This window comes from Pectinophora gossypiella, chromosome 26 (genome assembly GCF_024362695.1).
Source record: "Pectinophora gossypiella chromosome 26, ilPecGoss1.1, whole genome shotgun sequence".
NCBI classification, from domain to species: Eukaryota; Metazoa; Arthropoda; class Insecta; order Lepidoptera; family Gelechiidae; genus Pectinophora; species Pectinophora gossypiella.
The window spans coordinates 6,380,831-6,399,124 of record NC_065429.1 but is presented as its reverse complement, the minus strand read 5'-3'; the positions used below and the strand labels follow the sequence as shown (position 1 = coordinate 6,399,124).

General features: G+C 41.5%; 1 protein-coding gene across 2 annotated transcripts in view; it reads right to left on the bottom strand.

Moving 5' to 3' along the window:
- LOC126378341 (uncharacterized) overlaps window positions 1–18,294 on the bottom strand; it is a 134,820-nt gene that overhangs the window by 30,817 nt on the left and 85,709 nt on the right. For both annotated transcript variants that reach the window (XM_050026600.1, XM_050026601.1), the window contains exons 5-12: window positions 17,468–17,607; window positions 8,595–8,689; window positions 7,661–7,727; window positions 7,295–7,350; window positions 6,219–6,348; window positions 5,364–5,494; window positions 3,740–3,836; window positions 2,495–2,624 (exon numbers count right to left, since the gene is read on the bottom strand). In XM_050026600.1, coding sequence (XP_049882557.1) covers window positions 2,495–2,624; window positions 3,740–3,836; window positions 5,364–5,494; window positions 6,219–6,348; window positions 7,295–7,350; window positions 7,661–7,727; window positions 8,595–8,689; window positions 17,468–17,607 — 846 coding nt within the window. The remainder of the gene's footprint in view (window positions 1–2,494; window positions 2,625–3,739; window positions 3,837–5,363; window positions 5,495–6,218; window positions 6,349–7,294; window positions 7,351–7,660; window positions 7,728–8,594; window positions 8,690–17,467; window positions 17,608–18,294) is intronic.

Here is an 18,294-nt window from a genome sequence, read left to right as displayed (position 1 = left end):
TATTTATAACGACAAGTTATATATTATGTTATGACGACAGAAGAAGAAAAAACAAACAATGCGCGCGGCTTGTGCGCCGGCACTGGCAGCGGCCAGCCGATCAAAACAACTTGTCATAACGCGTCTCAATTAGGCTCCGCCCCTATCCGATATTATCCGAAACTTTTATTTCGGATTCGGTTACGGTTACGGATGATTTATTTATTTATTTATTTATTTTATTGGAAGACCAACAGCTAATATTACAAAATAATAGTTCATACTAAAAAACAAACAGCCATTTACAGGTCCTCACCAATAGACACAACTTGACTAAAAAGAAAAATGCTATAAAGAGCACTTACAAAATAGGTAAACAAGAAATAATAATAATATTGTAATTAATATGGTAGAACACAATGCAAAAGGTTATTGATTTATTCAACGAAGAAACTCTGATGATTTTATATATCGGATACTCGATAGTTTCGGTTACGGTTACGGAGTCAAATCAAATCAAATATACTTTATTGCACAGAACTAAAAATTCAACAATCAGACAAAACACATGAATACAGTACAATTTGGGCGGCCTTATTGATCTAGAGCAATTTCTTCCAGGCAACCAACAAAAGGAAACAAACATTTATAGCTTGGATGCGGGATGGTGCAACAAAAAAAATAAAAATAAAAAATAAATAAAATAAAAATAAATAAATACCTAAAAGTTAATATAATAAATACTCTACACTATACGTACATATATTAATAAATACTCAATATAATGTAATCCATATATACTAAAAATATACCTAACCATAATCTGAGAAAACTATAATAATAAATAATAATTGCTTCTATGCTGTTCTGGGAGCAAATAAAAAACATAGAACACGTTCAGCTGCTTGTCTTCCCGGGCATGTCGTAAAAACCGACAGAGGGATTGCGTCCTCTAACATGATGGACTAATGTTATGGGCGATAGGCTGATCCCTTATCACCATAAGGTTCATCATATCCATCTTAGGACTTCGTATCAACAGTGGCTGCAAGTTGTCTTTGATTACTTGTGGCTCTGCCCACCCCATTTGGGATTACGGGCGTGAGTTTATGTATGTAAATAATAATAGACTATACACACACATACAAGACAAGCATTGAAATAAATAAAATACATCATAAATAATAGTAATATCCTAAAAATATCCGCATAAGGATTCAAAATGAGCTCGCAACTGGTTTCCCCTAACATCTCTGACATTTTCATCACCATTGGCCACAACATCTTGACGGATGGTAACAGAGGCTGTGAAGCCTTCGCTTAAACCGTAACGACCTCCGAATAGTAGTTGGCAGCATTACGGGCCACTGCCCACTGAATAAACATCTATTCAATTTAGGGCGTGGTGGAGTATGCCCCATACCCCCTCCGGTTGAATGAGGGGAGGGCTGTGTCCAGCAGTGGGACGTATATAGGCCGTTTATGTAATTTAGGGATAACGGACAGCCCACTTTGTAGAGGCTGTCTGGACGCAGAAGAAACTGCCCCCCATGTAATCCTGGAATGCACGGGAGTGTCAGCACAACGGGTACAAATCCTCAAAGGAATGGGGTCGCTCCGCGAAGCCTGTGATAACCCCAGGAGGCTTCTTGGTGGTTAAAATGGCCACATCGAAGCAATTCATCTAAGAAAGCAAAATTGTGCAATGCAAACAAATGTCAAATAGCAATATTGCTTTCAAATCAAATCAAATATACTTTATTGCACAGAACTAAAATGAATGCTTTCTTAGATGAATTGCTTCGATGTGGCCATTTTAACCGCCCTGAGCTTCTGGAAGGAGTTAGGTTGGCTTACGTAGTCAAAAATAGCACGCACAACGGGCCATCTTAGAGTCTACATGCGGAAAACAGAGCCCACTAAAAAAAAACTAAAAAAGGAGGCTGTGAAGCTGTCAACTAAAAATCCGGACTTGTCAAATCTTCAGGTTATGTAAGCGGATCCTGTGAAAACCGGGATCATCATCATCATCAGCCCATTAACGTCCCCACTGCTGGGGCACGGGCCTTCCCTATGGATGGATAGGGAGATCGGGCCTTAAACCATCACGCGGGCCCAGTGCGGATTGATGGTTAACGACTGCTAATGCAGCCGGGACCAACGGCTTAACGTGCCTTCCGAAGCACGGAGGAGCTCGAGATGAAAACTTTTTTTTTTTTGTGGTCACCCATCCTATGACCGGCCTAATTAAACCGGGATAATTGTAGGGAAATGATGAATCACCCGTACTTGTAAACCCTACTCCAATATGTTACTTACTAGGTGCTTTTACAAATAGCCGGGACCAACGGCATAACGTATCTTGCGAAGCATGGAATCATCTTATTTTCTCGGACAATCAGGTAATTCAAGCGTGCAAAGTCCGTACAGAGCCTTCGCGGTGTGATTAGAGCGTTAGGCTCTAAGATCTGGAGGTCCGGGTTTGGTTCCCGATGGGGATCGAAATGGTACTTACCGAGCTGAATATCCTGCGTCTCACTCTTTCGTATTCGCGTTCACGTTGCTCCAGCGACTTGCTTCGTGCTGCTGACAAGGAGCCTCCGCCTGGCTCGTCCAGGGAGTGCGTGTCGCGTTTCAGGATGGACCTGCAGTTGTACAACACAGCTGGTTGGTGACACCTTTTTTTATTCTAATAGAATAATTATGTTATGTACATAACAACATAAACAGCCTATATACGTCCCACTGCTGGGCACAGACCTCCCCTCAATCAACCGGAGGGGGTATGGAGCATACTCCACCACGCTGCACCAATGCGGGTTGGTGGAGGTGTTTTTACGGCTAATAGCCGTGACCAACGACTTAACGTGCTCTCCGAAGCACGGAATCATCTTACTTTTTTGGACAATCAGGTGATTCAAGCCTGAAAAGTCCTTACCAAATAAAGGACAGTCTCACAAAGTGATTTCGACAATGTCCCCATCGAGAATCGAACCCGGACCTCCAGATCGTGAGCCTAACGCTCTAACCACTAGACCACGGAGGCTGTTATGTTATATGTTTACGGTCATTTACGGGGTATAACGTAGAACCCTTGCCCAGGGATACGGGTGAAGACCCCAACGGTTGCAGAGGCGAAGATGGGAGCCATCGGTACGGCAATGCAGGACGGAAGGGGCAAGTCACAGGGACTGTAACCTGGAACCTGACAGAGGGCATCAGTAACTGTCAGTACTATTCAGAGGTGGACAGGAGTCCTAGTACGGCTTTGTAATAGATTACTCTGGGCGCCATCCCACTCGCGTTAGAATACTACGGGTGCGGAAGGCAAGAGGGAAACCACTGCCCTATTTTTCCCTAAAAAAGTAGCATGGAAATGCTGCACCGACAAGAGCGTGGCTCTTGAATTGATGATGATGAACTACTAACGGCCTCCGTGGTCCAGTGGTTGAGCGTTGTGCTCACGATCCGGAGGTCCCGGGTTCGAATCCCGGTGGGGACAAATCACAAAAAATCACTTTGTGATCCCTAGTTTGGTTAGGACAATACAGGCTGATCACCTGATTGACCAAAAAGTAAGATGATCCGTGCTTCGGAAGGCACGTTAAGCCGTTGGTCCCGGTTATTACTTACTTATGTAAGTACGTAGTCGTTACATGAGTCATGTCAGGGGCCCATGGCGGCTCAATAATAACCCTGACACCAGGGTTGATGGGGCTGGTAATCCACCTCACAACCCACACGATAGAAGATGACTAACTTGGCATGTGTGACGTCATGTCGCTGCGGGCTCGGCGGGAAGCTCATGGTGCACCACTGCTTGAAGCTGGTACACGGGATTCGCCCTCCACACGTACCTGGGTTACAAAAACAAGAGGGGGTTAAGAAACAATAAGGGGCTTTCCAGGTTACGTTCCCCAAAACATATACCCCAAAAACATGAACGAATACCGTATCTGTACACCATGCTGCCGGTCAATATACGTCAGGAATGCTACAGGAATGCAATATAATAGTATTTTTTCTACTCCTCTACTTTAATCTGGCATTTAAATAACCAAAAAGTCTAATATAAGTACATACATAATTAAACTCTTTGAAAAAGTGTACGCTCTATGGCCTATAAAAGCATTGTTTACAAAGTGTAACTGTACTATAATGTCGCCAAAAAAGCATTGTTGTTGTTTTTTTTTTGACCTGGAAACTGGCACCTTTACTTTGTTTGGTGCCATAGATATACTATAAAAAAAAAGTATACATTTGCCGCCATTTTCCCGCGCGTTGGAAAATAAATTGGAAAATTTTTGTGTTTCGTTTGTTTCATTTAAAATTACGTCGTCGTAGAAAAAGTATTGTATGCAACGTTGTATAACTAGGTCAAAAAATGCTCGTGGCGTCTCTTATTGCGATGTTCGCCAAGACTCACATCGCAACTCACGCCACTCGCATTTTTTGACCCTTCTTATACAACTGTTGCATAAAATACTATTAGTAAATCTTTATTTAAACATCTTATGCAAAAGATCTCTTAGCTGTAAGTTAACTGTAAGTGTTCACGCCAACGTGAACGCACCATAATATTGAAAAACGGCAACCCCGATGACGTTCCGGTCCCGGTCCCGGTCTTCTTTCAATTCACTCTCTACGCTACGATCTATCTCCGCGTCACGCACGTAACGACCAACTAACTATAACAATGTAACAATCGCGTACACGCACAAAAATGTAAGGAAACAATCCAGTAATAAACAATCCCCCTCAAGACGAAGGTTTCATTGAAGCAATCCTATCTGCTAAACATCTACAACAAACAATAACCCCACGCCGGAGCTACTGCAGCGCCGACAGTAAGTATTTTAAAACATAATAACATTAAGCGAACTCCACTCCCATAGACAAACCGAGGAATTGGTTTTGTGGGGTTCTTATTGTACCAACAATTGTTTATGAAAAATAAACATTTTACTTACTTATATAGATGGCGCTGTATAATGCTGCCTTCTTAAGATTAACCTTCCAACTTCACGGATAACAGACATAATGCATCTTTCATCTTTGTTTTTGGGTATAAATGATGACCATTTTTATTACACCCAGGCACAATCACATTTTCCACCCATTATTATTCTGATCAAAATAAAGAGAAGCAATATAGGTAGCAACATAATTCTTTAGGTACGTAATGTGAGCAAAAGTCAAATAGCAATATTGCTTTTTGACAAAAAAGTAAAATCCTATCTAACAAAAAAAAAAATCTTATATAGCGCTCAGTGTAAGCTGGTCCAAATCGCCCAAATGCTGGGTGACGAACAAGTTTGTAGAATTATCCAACATAAGTTGATCTGACCTCAAAACCGTCCAAGTTAAGTTGAGCCAATACTGACCGCTCTTGGAGACCAGCACGGAGGTCTTGTTGTTCTGGTCGAGGTGGTGCGACAGCTGGAACAGCGCGGCGCAGCGGTGCACGAGCATGCGCCCGTATGACGTCATCACCGGGAACCGCACTATGCAGCGACTGCAACCAACATACCACCTTGTGAGGTATATGCTTGTGACATAACAAGTTCCACCTACCAATCAATCAATCCTTCCTGACCGTATTCGGCCACAGCGACTCGACAACTAATGAGAGCGTCGTTCGTGTGCTCCCAAGTGACTGACATATCCGATCTTAGCATTAAATGTACGACCGCATTCAATGCACGTCAGCACTCCTCCTAAATAACTATAATTTATGGCAGCAGGTGGTCGCGCCTTGAGCTCGTCTCGTTTTGTATCGAGCTTCTGAAGTCTCTCCTTCTCGAAGTCAAACACCTTGGTGTTCACTGTACGCCTCCATAACGACCGTTCAGCTGCCTTCGCCTCCCATTGCAACGGGTCTACGTCACATCGTTTCATGTGACGCTTAAGCACATCTTTGTACCGCAGAATTTGGTCGCCTTGTTTCCGCTTGCCACTATGAAGTTCCGAATAGAAGATGCACTTCGTCACTCTGTCATCAGACATCCGGGAGACATGGCCGCACCACCGCAACTGCCGCCGCATTAGATAGGCCTCTATTCCACCGACATTAGCTCTACACACATTAGTTCCACCTATATTACACAGATGGCGCTTATCATGACGGATTGACAACGTCAATAGTAAGAAGTCTCTCATTGGAGCGGGGCGGGGAATTACCGTTATTCTATGGCACTGGGCCACTAGTACATCAGGTTATGTATACTCATTCTGCTCACCCTGTATCTAACACGAGGGCGTGTAGCTCCTTCTCGATCTTCAGCAGCGTCATGCGGTCGCGAGGATTCTTGTTGAGCGTGTGTCGGATGAAGCTGATCAGTTCGGGGCCGGTCGGCTCGGATTTCTCATCTGCAAATGACATGTAGTGTCAATTATTTCAATTTGACAATTACTATAATTAAAACACATAATAACGGGTTCTTACCGCGTTTAAAATAGGGATATGAGACTCCCGATATTTCGACACTGTTGCAAGTGCCATGATCACGGGATGACTGATGAGATTGGAGTGGACATATCTGTCTACCCTCTATCTTTGCCGCGTGTTTATGTATTTGATATCGGAATGTTCGGAACCATCTGAACTCGCACCAAACTCACTACGACAAACCGCACTCACTGTGTTCTCACGTTTTGTCACAACATCAGGCCGTTTTAAGCTTTTTACAACACCTACGAAATATCGGGAGTCTCATATCCCTATTTTAAACGCGGGAAGAACCTGTTATTATGTGTTTTAATTATAATACAAACTGCGTAAACTTAAAACAATGTATTGACAATTACTTCCGCACAATATCACAGGAAGAGGAAATGACTGAAAACCAGCGCTAGATGGCGCCACAGCGTGGCTCCATCACAGCACAAGCTGAGCCATTTCCTTTTGCCCGTATTCGTAATATTCATAATTACCTAGTTCTTATAGCAAAATGTAAATTGTTACTGGCAATAAATTTATTTTATTCTTATTCTTTCTCCGGTTGATTGAGGGTAGGCCTATGCCCAGCAGTGGGACATTATATAAGCTGTTTATATATACAGGATGTTACACCGTAACGAATACTGAGGGGGATGATTCAAACCATGATTCTGAGTTAATATCAAGTGGAATTTTCCGTCGCAAAATTCATGATTTTATTTCAGTTTTTTTCAATTATTTTCTATTCGATACTTTTGTGATGGAAAATTTCACTTGATATTAATTCAGAATAATGTGCTGAATCATCCCTCTCAATATTCGTTACGATGTCACTGACACTCTATATACTAGACTATATAATTTTAGTATAGTTACCTGAGTCCGTTCTACTTAATGATATACTCTTTGGTTTCTCTTTTCGTTCTGGACACCTGAAAAAAAATTACAATGGGGATAAAAACTAGAAGTTCGAATGTAGGTGGCAGCACTGTTGAGTGTTCCTAAATTTTGACAGTTCTCCATACTGTCCAACTAAAATTCGTGATAAATTGCTATAAAAGTGAACAACGCCATCTATCGTGTTTTTGGGAAACGCCGATTGGAAAGTCCCTCATATCTTTATTCAGTAGGTAACATAGTTACACTTTGAATCGTCAATTTTTACATAACGAACGTCTCATCCGTCTAAAACTACTGCAGCTTCTCACAACCTGTATAGCCGGGGAACATTGAAACACGCACCTGCAATAAAATGTCTCATCCGCGTCGAGACTGCTTGACGTCCTGCCGCCTTCCGCGTTTGTACCACCTGCAATAGTTATACAATTTACTAATCATCATCATCAATTTACGAGCCACGCTCTTGTCGATGTAGCATTTCCTCCATGCTACTTTTTTAGGGAAAAATAGGGCAGTGGTTTCCCTCATGCCTTCCGCCCCGCAGTACTCTGTCTGACGCAAGTGGGATGGCGCTCAGAGTAGTCTATTACAAAGCCGTACTAGGACTCCTGTCCTCCGCCTCTGAATAGTACTGACAGTTACTGCTGCCCTCTGTTAGGTTTTTTACTAATATATTAAATACAATTATTCTCAGACTTTACGATCCATTGGTACACATTTTAATACTTTATATTCAAATTCAAAAATATCTTTATTCAGATAACATAGTTACAATTTGAATCGGCACTTTTTACGTAACGAACGCTTCTCACAACGCGTATCATAAAACATAAACAGCCTATATACGTCCTACTGCTGGGCACAGGCCTCCCCTTAATCTACCGGAGGGGGCATGGAGCATACTCCACCACGCTGCTTCACTGCGGGTTGATAGAGGTATTTTTACGGCTAATAGCCGGGACCAACGACTTAACGTGCCCTCCGAATCACGGAATCATCTCACTTTTTCGGACAATCAGGTGATTCAAGTCTGAAAAGTCCTTACCAAAAGGACAGTCTCACAAAGTGATTTCGACAATGTCCCCATCGGGAATCGTACCCGGACCTCCAGATCGTGAGTCTCAACCTGTATAGGCATCAATCAACTGAGAATCATAAACTGAATCTTTCAAAGTTTTCGTTACGATGTCATTAACACCCTGTATACAGCTCGCCAGCTGTTCATGTCCAAGTCTCAAATACTAGCAGAGACGAAGAGTGGTAACCGTGTACTGACCATTCGGCTCGGTGTCGGAGCAATCTGGGCAGTCATCCGAGCACACAATGCCGGAGTCCTGCTTCGTGGGGCACGCCTGCCGCCGCCGGCGACCTCTGCAACCACATAAAACATTAAGTAATAAAGACATTTTGATTTTTGATTTGATTTGAACATAAAATTCAGAAATAAGTAAATAAAAAAAAGGAAATGTGTCTTTATTTAGTAATCAGAATTTCACAATTTATCTTTCACCTAGTGCACGACCCAATTATTTTTCTCAACAAATGAGTGAGATAGGTGATAGGGGTGGTAATCGTTTCATGCGGAAAGCCACGGGAGCTCCGTGGTTCCTTCGCAATGAAAATCTGCACATTGACCTAGGTCTGCCAACCATTGCCCAATGGCTCAAATTAGCTTCCAAACGTTTTTTCGATTCTGCTCCGCACCACCCAAATCCACTGGTAGTTGCGGCTTCCGAGTACATTCCGCTTAGGGACGGTACTGAAAAGTATCGGCGTCCGAAGGACGTAATATACGATCCCGACGACCCGATTACTCTAGCCATAGAGGCAGCCAATCAGCTCGCGACACCAAACACTTCAGGTCCCCGATACCGACCCCGCCGGCGTGGTCGACGATTTCCCTCATTCAGCGCTTATCGCTATCGACCCACTAGGGTCGATTAATTCTTTCAAATATTTTTCCTCTCAGACGACGCCCTGAGCCGAGGTTCGCGCCCAACTGGGCACCCTCAGGCCTGTTGTCTTAAAAGTTGTACCGGGTGAGAGCCTTCAGCGCTCCCCATTTGTCCGGCCAAGTAGTTAATGCCATCTGCGGCAAATCTACAATAAGTCACGTCAAAAAAAAAAAGGTGATAGGGGGCATAACTTTGTATGGAGAAAGCTATCAACTTTAAAGTCGAGTATGTGTGGGTTGTGTGTATGTTACGTGTGTACCTATGTGTGCGTGTTGTTGCGTGTGTGTGTGTGTTGTGTGTATGTGTGTGTGTTGTGTGTGTGTTGTGTGTGTGTGTGTATGTTGTGTGTGTGTATGTTGTGTGTATGTGTGTGTCGAGTGTGTTGTTTGTTGTGTTTGTTGTGTGTGTGTATTGTATGTAGTCAAGTTTCGGGAGCTAAGAAAATGTTTTTTTAAAAACTAATTAAATTAAATGTAGAGTAAAAGAACCGAACAGATTTAGATGTCGTTTATTACTGATTCAAAAATACAGTCTTAAAACTAACGCTAGGCTTATCTTTCTGCAAGCGATGCATCCGCCACCCGTACTGCACATTCAGCCAGACAGACCACCCTGATATGCTGATGTGTCACAATCTTACGTTTACTATACGCTGTGGGGGATCCATAAGTCCTCCCTCCCTAAGTTCAGAATTATCGTCTAAATTAGAAGACCGATAATTCTGCCATTTTCTTACTATACATTCTTTAAATTTAACTATGACTACTATTACTACGAATATTAAAATTACATAGAGAATTATGTCACTTAGGCTAATGTAATTGTTTTTCACTTTCACTGCACTGTAATCTTTCACTTCATCACTGATTGACGTTTCCTTTTTCAATATGTATGATAGATGTTTTAAGTCATCTAAATTTATTCCTTTCAGCTGTACTATCTTTTCAGAGGTAAGTTCCGGTTCCTTCAGCTTCAGCTCCGGCAGGGTTATGATTGGTAAGATTTTGAAGTTAAGTTTTCCGGTCAAATATTTGTGGCGACGTAATTTTATGTTTTCCAGGTAAACTACACAACCTTCTTCGATAGATAAGAGGTACGTTCCTTGAAGATTCTGCCTCTCGGTGTCATCGGCACATCTGCTTTCCAGAATTATGTTGTTTCTGGTGTGCAGAATCCAGCTAGTGGGGCTAATTTTTTGCACTTTTATGTTCTCTACCTCAGCAGCGTGTGGTGAGCATAAGCTTAAGTTCTGATCGAATTTCATGAGCTGTTCTGCACAGGTAAGTTCTGGATAGGACGCTACATTCTCTTCTGTACACAGGAATTGGCTGGAACTAATCTCGTTACACGGCGTGGCTACCGGCAAGTACTTCGAACCTTTCACCAGCAGGTAAGGATATTTTGGGATAATGATTACTGTTCTGTTTTCTGATATATTAAACATAGGCAGAGGATACAATTTAAAGTAATTATAAGTACCGTTGTCCGTCAAAGGGATTTCTATAATGAAAGTTATTTGGCAATCCTTGATAAAAGCTTTCACAGTCATTATTCGTTCTAAATTAACAAGATTATCGATCGTTGCAGGATATACTAAGTTATCGGTTTTACTTATGCATTCTAACAATTGTAACAACTCCGTAGAATTTACTATAGATTGATGTAATACAGAAATCTTAGTAAAAGCTAATGCAGTTTCCAGTTCATCCAAAATCAAATAAATTGTGCGGAAGTTGTTAATAAACATACTATACATACCTAATATATATGTAGTGTATATGGAATTATTTTCCTTAGTGGCAATATTTTTTACAATTCTTTCAACTCTTTTGAGCCTTTCGTCTAATATCATGGTATTTTCGTGGAGCGATTCGGAACTGTTTATAAGGTTATCCAGCATTTGGGAGATCAAAGTCACCTTTCTGTCTATATGGAATTGCTTGCCTTCCAGTTTAGATATCAAAGAGTCATACTTAATAGCGTCATCGTGATCCAAGTTTCCAGTAACAATTTTGATTAAGGAACCTAAAGGGTTTAGTAGACCTCTTTTTACTCTACTTGTCGGTACTAGTTGCGTGAATTTCTCAGTTGCCATGTCTTGAACATATTCTACTTGGGACTTCAGACTTTGGAATTCATTAACATAGGGTTTATGGATATCGACTAACTTACAAAAATCTCTATATTTTAAAATATTAAATGCTAATTCATTTTTTAAAGAACTTAAATCTAACACCTTAACTATCAGCCACCTATCTTCTTGACGGTAAGCTTGCCCTTCTTTTACAGGAAGGATGCCAGGGTTCCTTTCAATCCTTTGAAGTTGAAGGCCCCGGGCATGGTTCTTCAGCACCACGGTCATCATGACCAAACTCCACCTGCGGGGGACGTTTGACATTTTTAATAGGCGCTTTCGTATCCCTAATGCCAATCGTAATGGGTACAGTGTTTTTCTCTACCTTTCCGCGTACTTTTGCCTTGTGATACCTTGCTTTGTCCTTGCTTTTCCTAGTATTAATATCTTTCACAAATATAGACTGGCCTTCCTCGAAATCTATATCAACTTCGCCTCCCCTCTTTCTCCTAGCTTGCTCCTTTTGATCTAACATTTTATCCGATATATATTTATAAAGATATTTAGTGCGCTTAGCATGATCTGAGATTAACCGCTGCATGTAAGTTTTTTCGAAATCTACATCGAAAGATTTACCTGAATCTGTATGACCAAAACATACCTCAAAGGGTGTTAAACCCGTGGCAGAATGTATAGAATGGTTATAGGCCATAATTGAGTACGTCATGGTAGAAGAGGCATCAGTACATCGTTTTTCATATTTAGCCAATCGGTATATTTCTATAATAGTTGAGTGGAACCTCTCAACAATGCCCGTGGAATTAGGGTTATTTGGTGTCGTTATATGTAAGTTTATTTTATAGAAGGATGTGAGCTCTCTTAAGAGTTCATTATTAAATTCGGTACCCGGGTCGCACGAAATCTTTTTCGGTATGCCATAGAAAGAAAAGTACTTTATAAGGGCGCGTACAACCTCCGGGGTGGAACGGTTTGAGATCTCCAGTGCCTGCCCGAGTTTGCTAAAAGCATCCACCAATGTAAGGTAAGTTTTCCCTTCTATACTAAAGAGGTCTATAAATATTTCTTGGAAGGGTGCATCCTGAGACTGGGTCAACTGTAATACAGGTTTCAAGGGTTTCCTATCATACTTCATCTTTTTACAAGCCTCGCATCCATTAATCACTGCCGCTACGGTTTCTTGCATATTTTCCCAGTAATAATTCCTACGCATTTTGCAAGTGGTTTCCTTAATTCCACGATGGCATTCCTTTCCTTCGTGATGTTTCAATATTATGGCCCTTTGTTCCTTTTCATCCTCTACGTACATTACGCGTTCCGTACATTCATAAAACTGTATTGATCCTTTCTTGAATAGCTCAATAATTATTCTAGAAAAGTCTCGTCTATGCTCTTCATTCTCGAAGTAAATGAAATATTTTATATTGTTCCTTATGTATTCTTTTAAAAATCGTTTAATCAAATCTTCGTTATTTATTGGTAGGAACACCTCTAAAATTTTCTGTTTTCTGTTCGAAAGGTTCTTAACCTGTAATTCGTTTCTAAACCAAGAGAACACTAGAATTTGGTTAGGTTTAGTATCTATTGCTTCTTTTAGTATAGGGATGCCAAGGGATTCTAACTCTTGAGCCGAATGAGCTGTCTCCGTGCCGCTGGAAACTGAAGGCACAGGGTAAGTTGATTCTAACTCATAGGGGTCCGAAATAGATAAGGTAGCTTCCGAGTCTGATATGGTTATCGTATCAGAATTGCCTATAGGTTTGTTGTTTTTAGCTATTTGGGATATGTCTTGTACTAAACTGTCTATATACTTTTGTAATTCTTCGTCCTTCTTGTCCACATGGACTTTCATTGATACATCATCATTTTCAGAGTCAGATCCGAGAGCATTTACCTTAATTCGAGATAGGGCGTCCGCATTAGTGTTCTGATTGCCCTTTTTATAAATAACTTCAAAATCGAATTCTTGTAAGCGGAGGCGCCAGCGTGTTAATTTGCTATTTGGCTCTTTAAGAGAGTACAACCATGCTAGAGGTCTATGATCTGTATAGATGTAAAATTTATGGCCATACAAATAGGGCCGAAAATGTTTCACAGCCCAGATTATTGCTAGTAGCTCACGTTCTATTGTGCTATAGCGACTCTCCGTGTCACTGAGCGTACGGCTGGCGTACGCGACTGGCTTGTCTGATCCTATCGTGCCCTGGGACAATACGGCACCTAAAGCCACTGAAGACGCATCGGTAGTAAGTATGTATGGTTTTTCTGGGTCAGGATATTGAAGCAAAGGTACAGTCGTTAGCAGTTCTTTACATCTTTCAAATGCGTTGGTATAGGCTTCGTTTATTATAATTTTATTACGTTTCTTCAAACAAGAAGTTAGGGGTTGCGTGACCTTAGCGAAGTCTTTTATGAAGCGACGGTAGTAGCCGATCAGTCCTAAAAAGCTTTTTATTTCTGTCGTAGTTCTTGGTAGTGGATAGTTTAATATACTTCTTATTTTATCGTCGTTAGGCTTCAGTCCGTCTTTGGTAATTGTGTGACCGAGATAAAGCACTTCTTTTCGTAAAAATTCGGATTTGTCCAGTTGCACCTTCAGATTAGTCTGTCTAAGTCTGTCAAATACCAGTTTCAATTTTTCGATATGTTCCTGTAAGCTACTGGAATATATTATAATATCATCGAGGTATACTAAGCAGTGAATGCCTTGCAGCCCTCTCAAAATATTATCCATTGCGCGCTGGAAAGTTGCAGGCGCTGTTTTAAGCCCAAATGGCATACGGATGAACTCATAGTGTCCACTAGATGTACTAAACGCTGTTTTCTGTCGGTCGTCTTCGTTGACTTCGATTTGGTGGTACCCACTAGCGAGATCAAGTGTCGTAAAGTAGGAACTCTTCCCAAGCTTGTCAAATAAATCCGTGATGTTAGGAAGTGGGTACTTGTCATCGGTCGTAATCTCGTTAAGCCTTCTGTAGTCGATCACCATGCGATATTTCCTTTCACCTGAGGCATCCATCTTCTTGGGGACCAAGTGTACAGGTGCGCTCCAAGGAGAGAACGATTCCTGTATGACGTTATCATTTAATAGTTTTTCTACCTGTCTCCTGATTTCTTCTGTTTGGGCAGGCGGCTGTCTGTATGGTTTAGTATATATTGGGTCCTCATTTTTTGTACGGATAAAATGTTTCACTTGGTTCGTAAAGGTAAGGGGTAGTTTGTCGCAGTAAAATATGTCTTTATATTCTTCACACAGTTTGGATATACATTGACGCTCTTCAACGTTCATGTGATCTAGTCGCAATTTTGATAGATTTTCTGTAAGTAATTTATCGACTTCTATCTCATTCAGATTAGTTATGGTATTAATTTGACAGTCGGTTTCAGGTTTTTCAGCTACTTTAAAAGGTTTAGTTATAGTTAGCGTCATTTCTTGGTCTAGGGTATTCTGAATCATAGTTGTCGCATATCCATTATTACATGTGACTAAAGCGCTAGGCATACGCACACCTTTACAAAACTGAGTGTAATTCAGAATAGCCTCACCAGAATACAAATCAGTAGGTAACTTCACTTTGAGTTCAGTTCGCGGGGGTAATACGATCGTTTCATTGGTGCACTCATGTATGATAGGTATAGTTGTAGTGTTGGTACGGATTATTAAATTTTTCATATCAATAACAGCTTCCAATTGTTTCAGGAGATCGTTACCTACGAGTCCGTCGTAACGTGAATCTACATTATATATATAAAATTTATGCCACTCAGAGCTGTTAAATGTAGGTGGTAGAGGTATCTTTACCACGTGATCATGGTCACTACTTGCGTGGGTGCTGATAACTTTAAAGGGCTCGTAATTTATTTGAGGTGCAAAGTATTGTTTAGCCTTCTCCGGGCTAAGAAACGAGCGCGTGCTCCCTGTATCAATCATTAGTTTCGCGTCTATCTCCGGTACATAGATATATGGTAATCGTAAGTTCGCATTACAGTTTAGCTCTATGACATGTCTCTCTCTGAGGCCTGTATCTGAAAATTTCCGGTAGGCTCAGCTGGGACATCGTCTCGTTTAGTGGTTTCTATTTCAGACACCGGTGCAGATTGCATATTAACCATCTCGTCGTAAATAGGGTAGTACTCGTAATCACAAGGATAATAATCATTATAACACGCATCGACGTAGGCATACGGTTCATTTTCTTGTAAATCTAGTTCGTTCAAGCGGAACCCCTGTTGAGGTCGCGCTGGTGGTGCTGTTCTCATCGATACGTCCTCAGACACAAAAGGTCGCTGGTTATTAGGCGTATTTGGAACGTTAAAGTTACGTTGCATTCCGAATTGCTGAGGGCGCATTGGAGGTTGTGGTTGGAGGCCGACAGGTCTGTAACCAAAATTCTGGGGGCGGTAACCAAACTGGGGTAACTGTTGTGGGCGATAACCGAAATTATTTTGAGGTTGGTTCTGTGGAGTCGGGTTATTCGCTTGTCTATTCGGAGGAATACCAAAGTTAAACCGTGGTTGTTGTACTGGTACATAATTAGGGATGAGGAACGGTTGTTGCACCGGAGGTTTAAATGTCAAATTTTGCGGAATGGACGGTGGGAGTCCGAATTTAAATGTTGGGGTTACTGGCTTTTGTGTAGAGTTAGAGGGGTTGTGTTGCGACATTTTATTCCTCGCTTGATATTGATCATGGAAGTTTACTTCTTCTAACACAATACCAAGCGCTGCTTCTAAGGTGGTAGGTCCCTTTAGCCGAACTATACGTACCATACTTTCGGGTAAATTGTACAAAAAGACATTTAGAGAAGTGTGTTCGTAAATAGTCTTTTTACTTGCTCTCATGTTAGGGTCGGCAATCTGATTGACTTTTGACATCAAAACCGAACGAACCGATTGAATTCTATTACAAAAATCCAAAAAGCTTTCTCCTGCACGTATTTTTAAAGTCTCTAGCTCTATGTTTATACATTCTTCGCTCCTCGGATCACCGAAATGCTGGGTAAGTAAAGCTCTTAACTCGTCCCATGTTTCGATGTCTCCGCGTTCACTGATAAGGGAGGCTGCGTTCCCTATTAATCGACTGGTCAGTGTTTGCATTACATACTGATTTTGAGCCTCATTACCGCGAAACCTATCTATTATGTACTCACATTTTCGAATGAACAGGTTTAGATGACGCTTTTCGCCATCAAATAATGGGACGAGTTTAACCATTTCATTAGGAATTAGTCTGATAGATTCCATCGTGAATCAAGTTTATAACTACTAAGCACTAAACACTAAGAATATAATAAACTACTATTAATTAGATAGATTTAACACTCAATAAACGTATATACGTATAAATTTACACTTACTAAGTACCTATACTTAACACATAGGTAGCCCTAATAAAATTAATAAAGAGGAGTATTTATTAATTTTCAAAGATTACCAAATAACGGGAGAAGTTTAATCCCAGGAAAACAGAACACATAGGCAGGGTAAGGAAGGTGAAAAGTTCTACTCACCAGCCGGCTGCTCGCATGTTCCAATTTTCAGGTCCCAATTTTCGACAAATTTATTTGTTCGCAGGATTCGCTTAGTCCGTATTAGCTCACGCAGTCTTCACAGCATCAGACGATTTCAGTCCAATTTTCGCGAATTATATAGCACGAGCCGCACGGTATAGGAAAGCGAATCCTACCGGCTGCGCCAGTCAAGTTTCGGGAGCTAAGAAAATGTTTTTTTAAAAACTAATTAAATTAAATGTAGAGTAAAAGAACCGAACAGATTTAGATGTCGTTTATTACTGATTCAAAAATACAGTCTTAAAACTAACGCTAGGCTTATCTTTCTGCAAGCGATGCATCCGCCACCCGTACTGCACATTCAGCCAGACAGACCACCCTGATATGCTGATGTGTCACAATCTTACGTTTACTATACGCTGTGGGGGATCCATAACTATGTTGTCGAGTGTGTTGTTGTTGTTATGTGTTGTTGTTGTGTATGTTTCTTGTTGCACAATACGCTAGCCGTGCGAAGCCGGGGCGGGTCGCTACTGAGTTATATGTGTAATTAAAAATTATTGATTGACTGATTGATTGATTGGGTATTTACCGGCAGTGCGGGCAGGCGTGACAGGCGCCGCAGACGCAGGAGACGCGCGGGTTGTTGGACAGCAGGTGGCTGCTGCGCGACGACGCCCAGCGACGCGTGCGCCGCTCCGGGCGGGAGTCCTCCCACGCGCCGCCGGTTATCTGCAACATTACCCAGTGACTTTTCTTTTGTGTACTGTGTCCAGGCAAAGGGAACATAGCCCATACTGCCAAATCATATTTTATTTGTATTAACATACAGTCAGCAGCAGTGCAGTGGAGCAGCGTAGTGGAGTATGCTGCATACCCCCTCCGGTTGATTGAGAAGAGGCCTGTGCCCGGCAGTGGGACGTATATAGGCTGTTTTTTTTATGTGTAACATACAGTTCGGGGTACATCCATCCCAAGATGAACTAAGTATCCACGCTTCACCGAGCTTTCCGAATTAGATAAAAAGAACAATATTGCCATTTGCGCATACGAAAGTAAGTGCGCAATGCAATCAAATGTCAAATAGCAATGTTGCTTTTTTTGGCTCTTTTTAACCCCTCTGGTAAGCGCCTTGTGTATAAATAAATAAACTAACCTGAATCTCAACAAAAAACCCTCGAAAAAAAGAATCTTGGTGAAGGAAAACATCGTGAGGAAACCCACATTCCCGAGAAATGCATTCTCGGAGGTATATGACCTAACCCGTATTAGATTGGTTTTCCCTTCGCGCGTTGGAAGGTCAGACAGGCATTCGCTTTTGTTAAAAACCGGACCTGTCAAATCTTCAGGTTAGGTAAGCGGACCCTGTTTGCTTATCGAGTGGGTTGTGAGGTGCAATACCAACATTATCAACCCTGG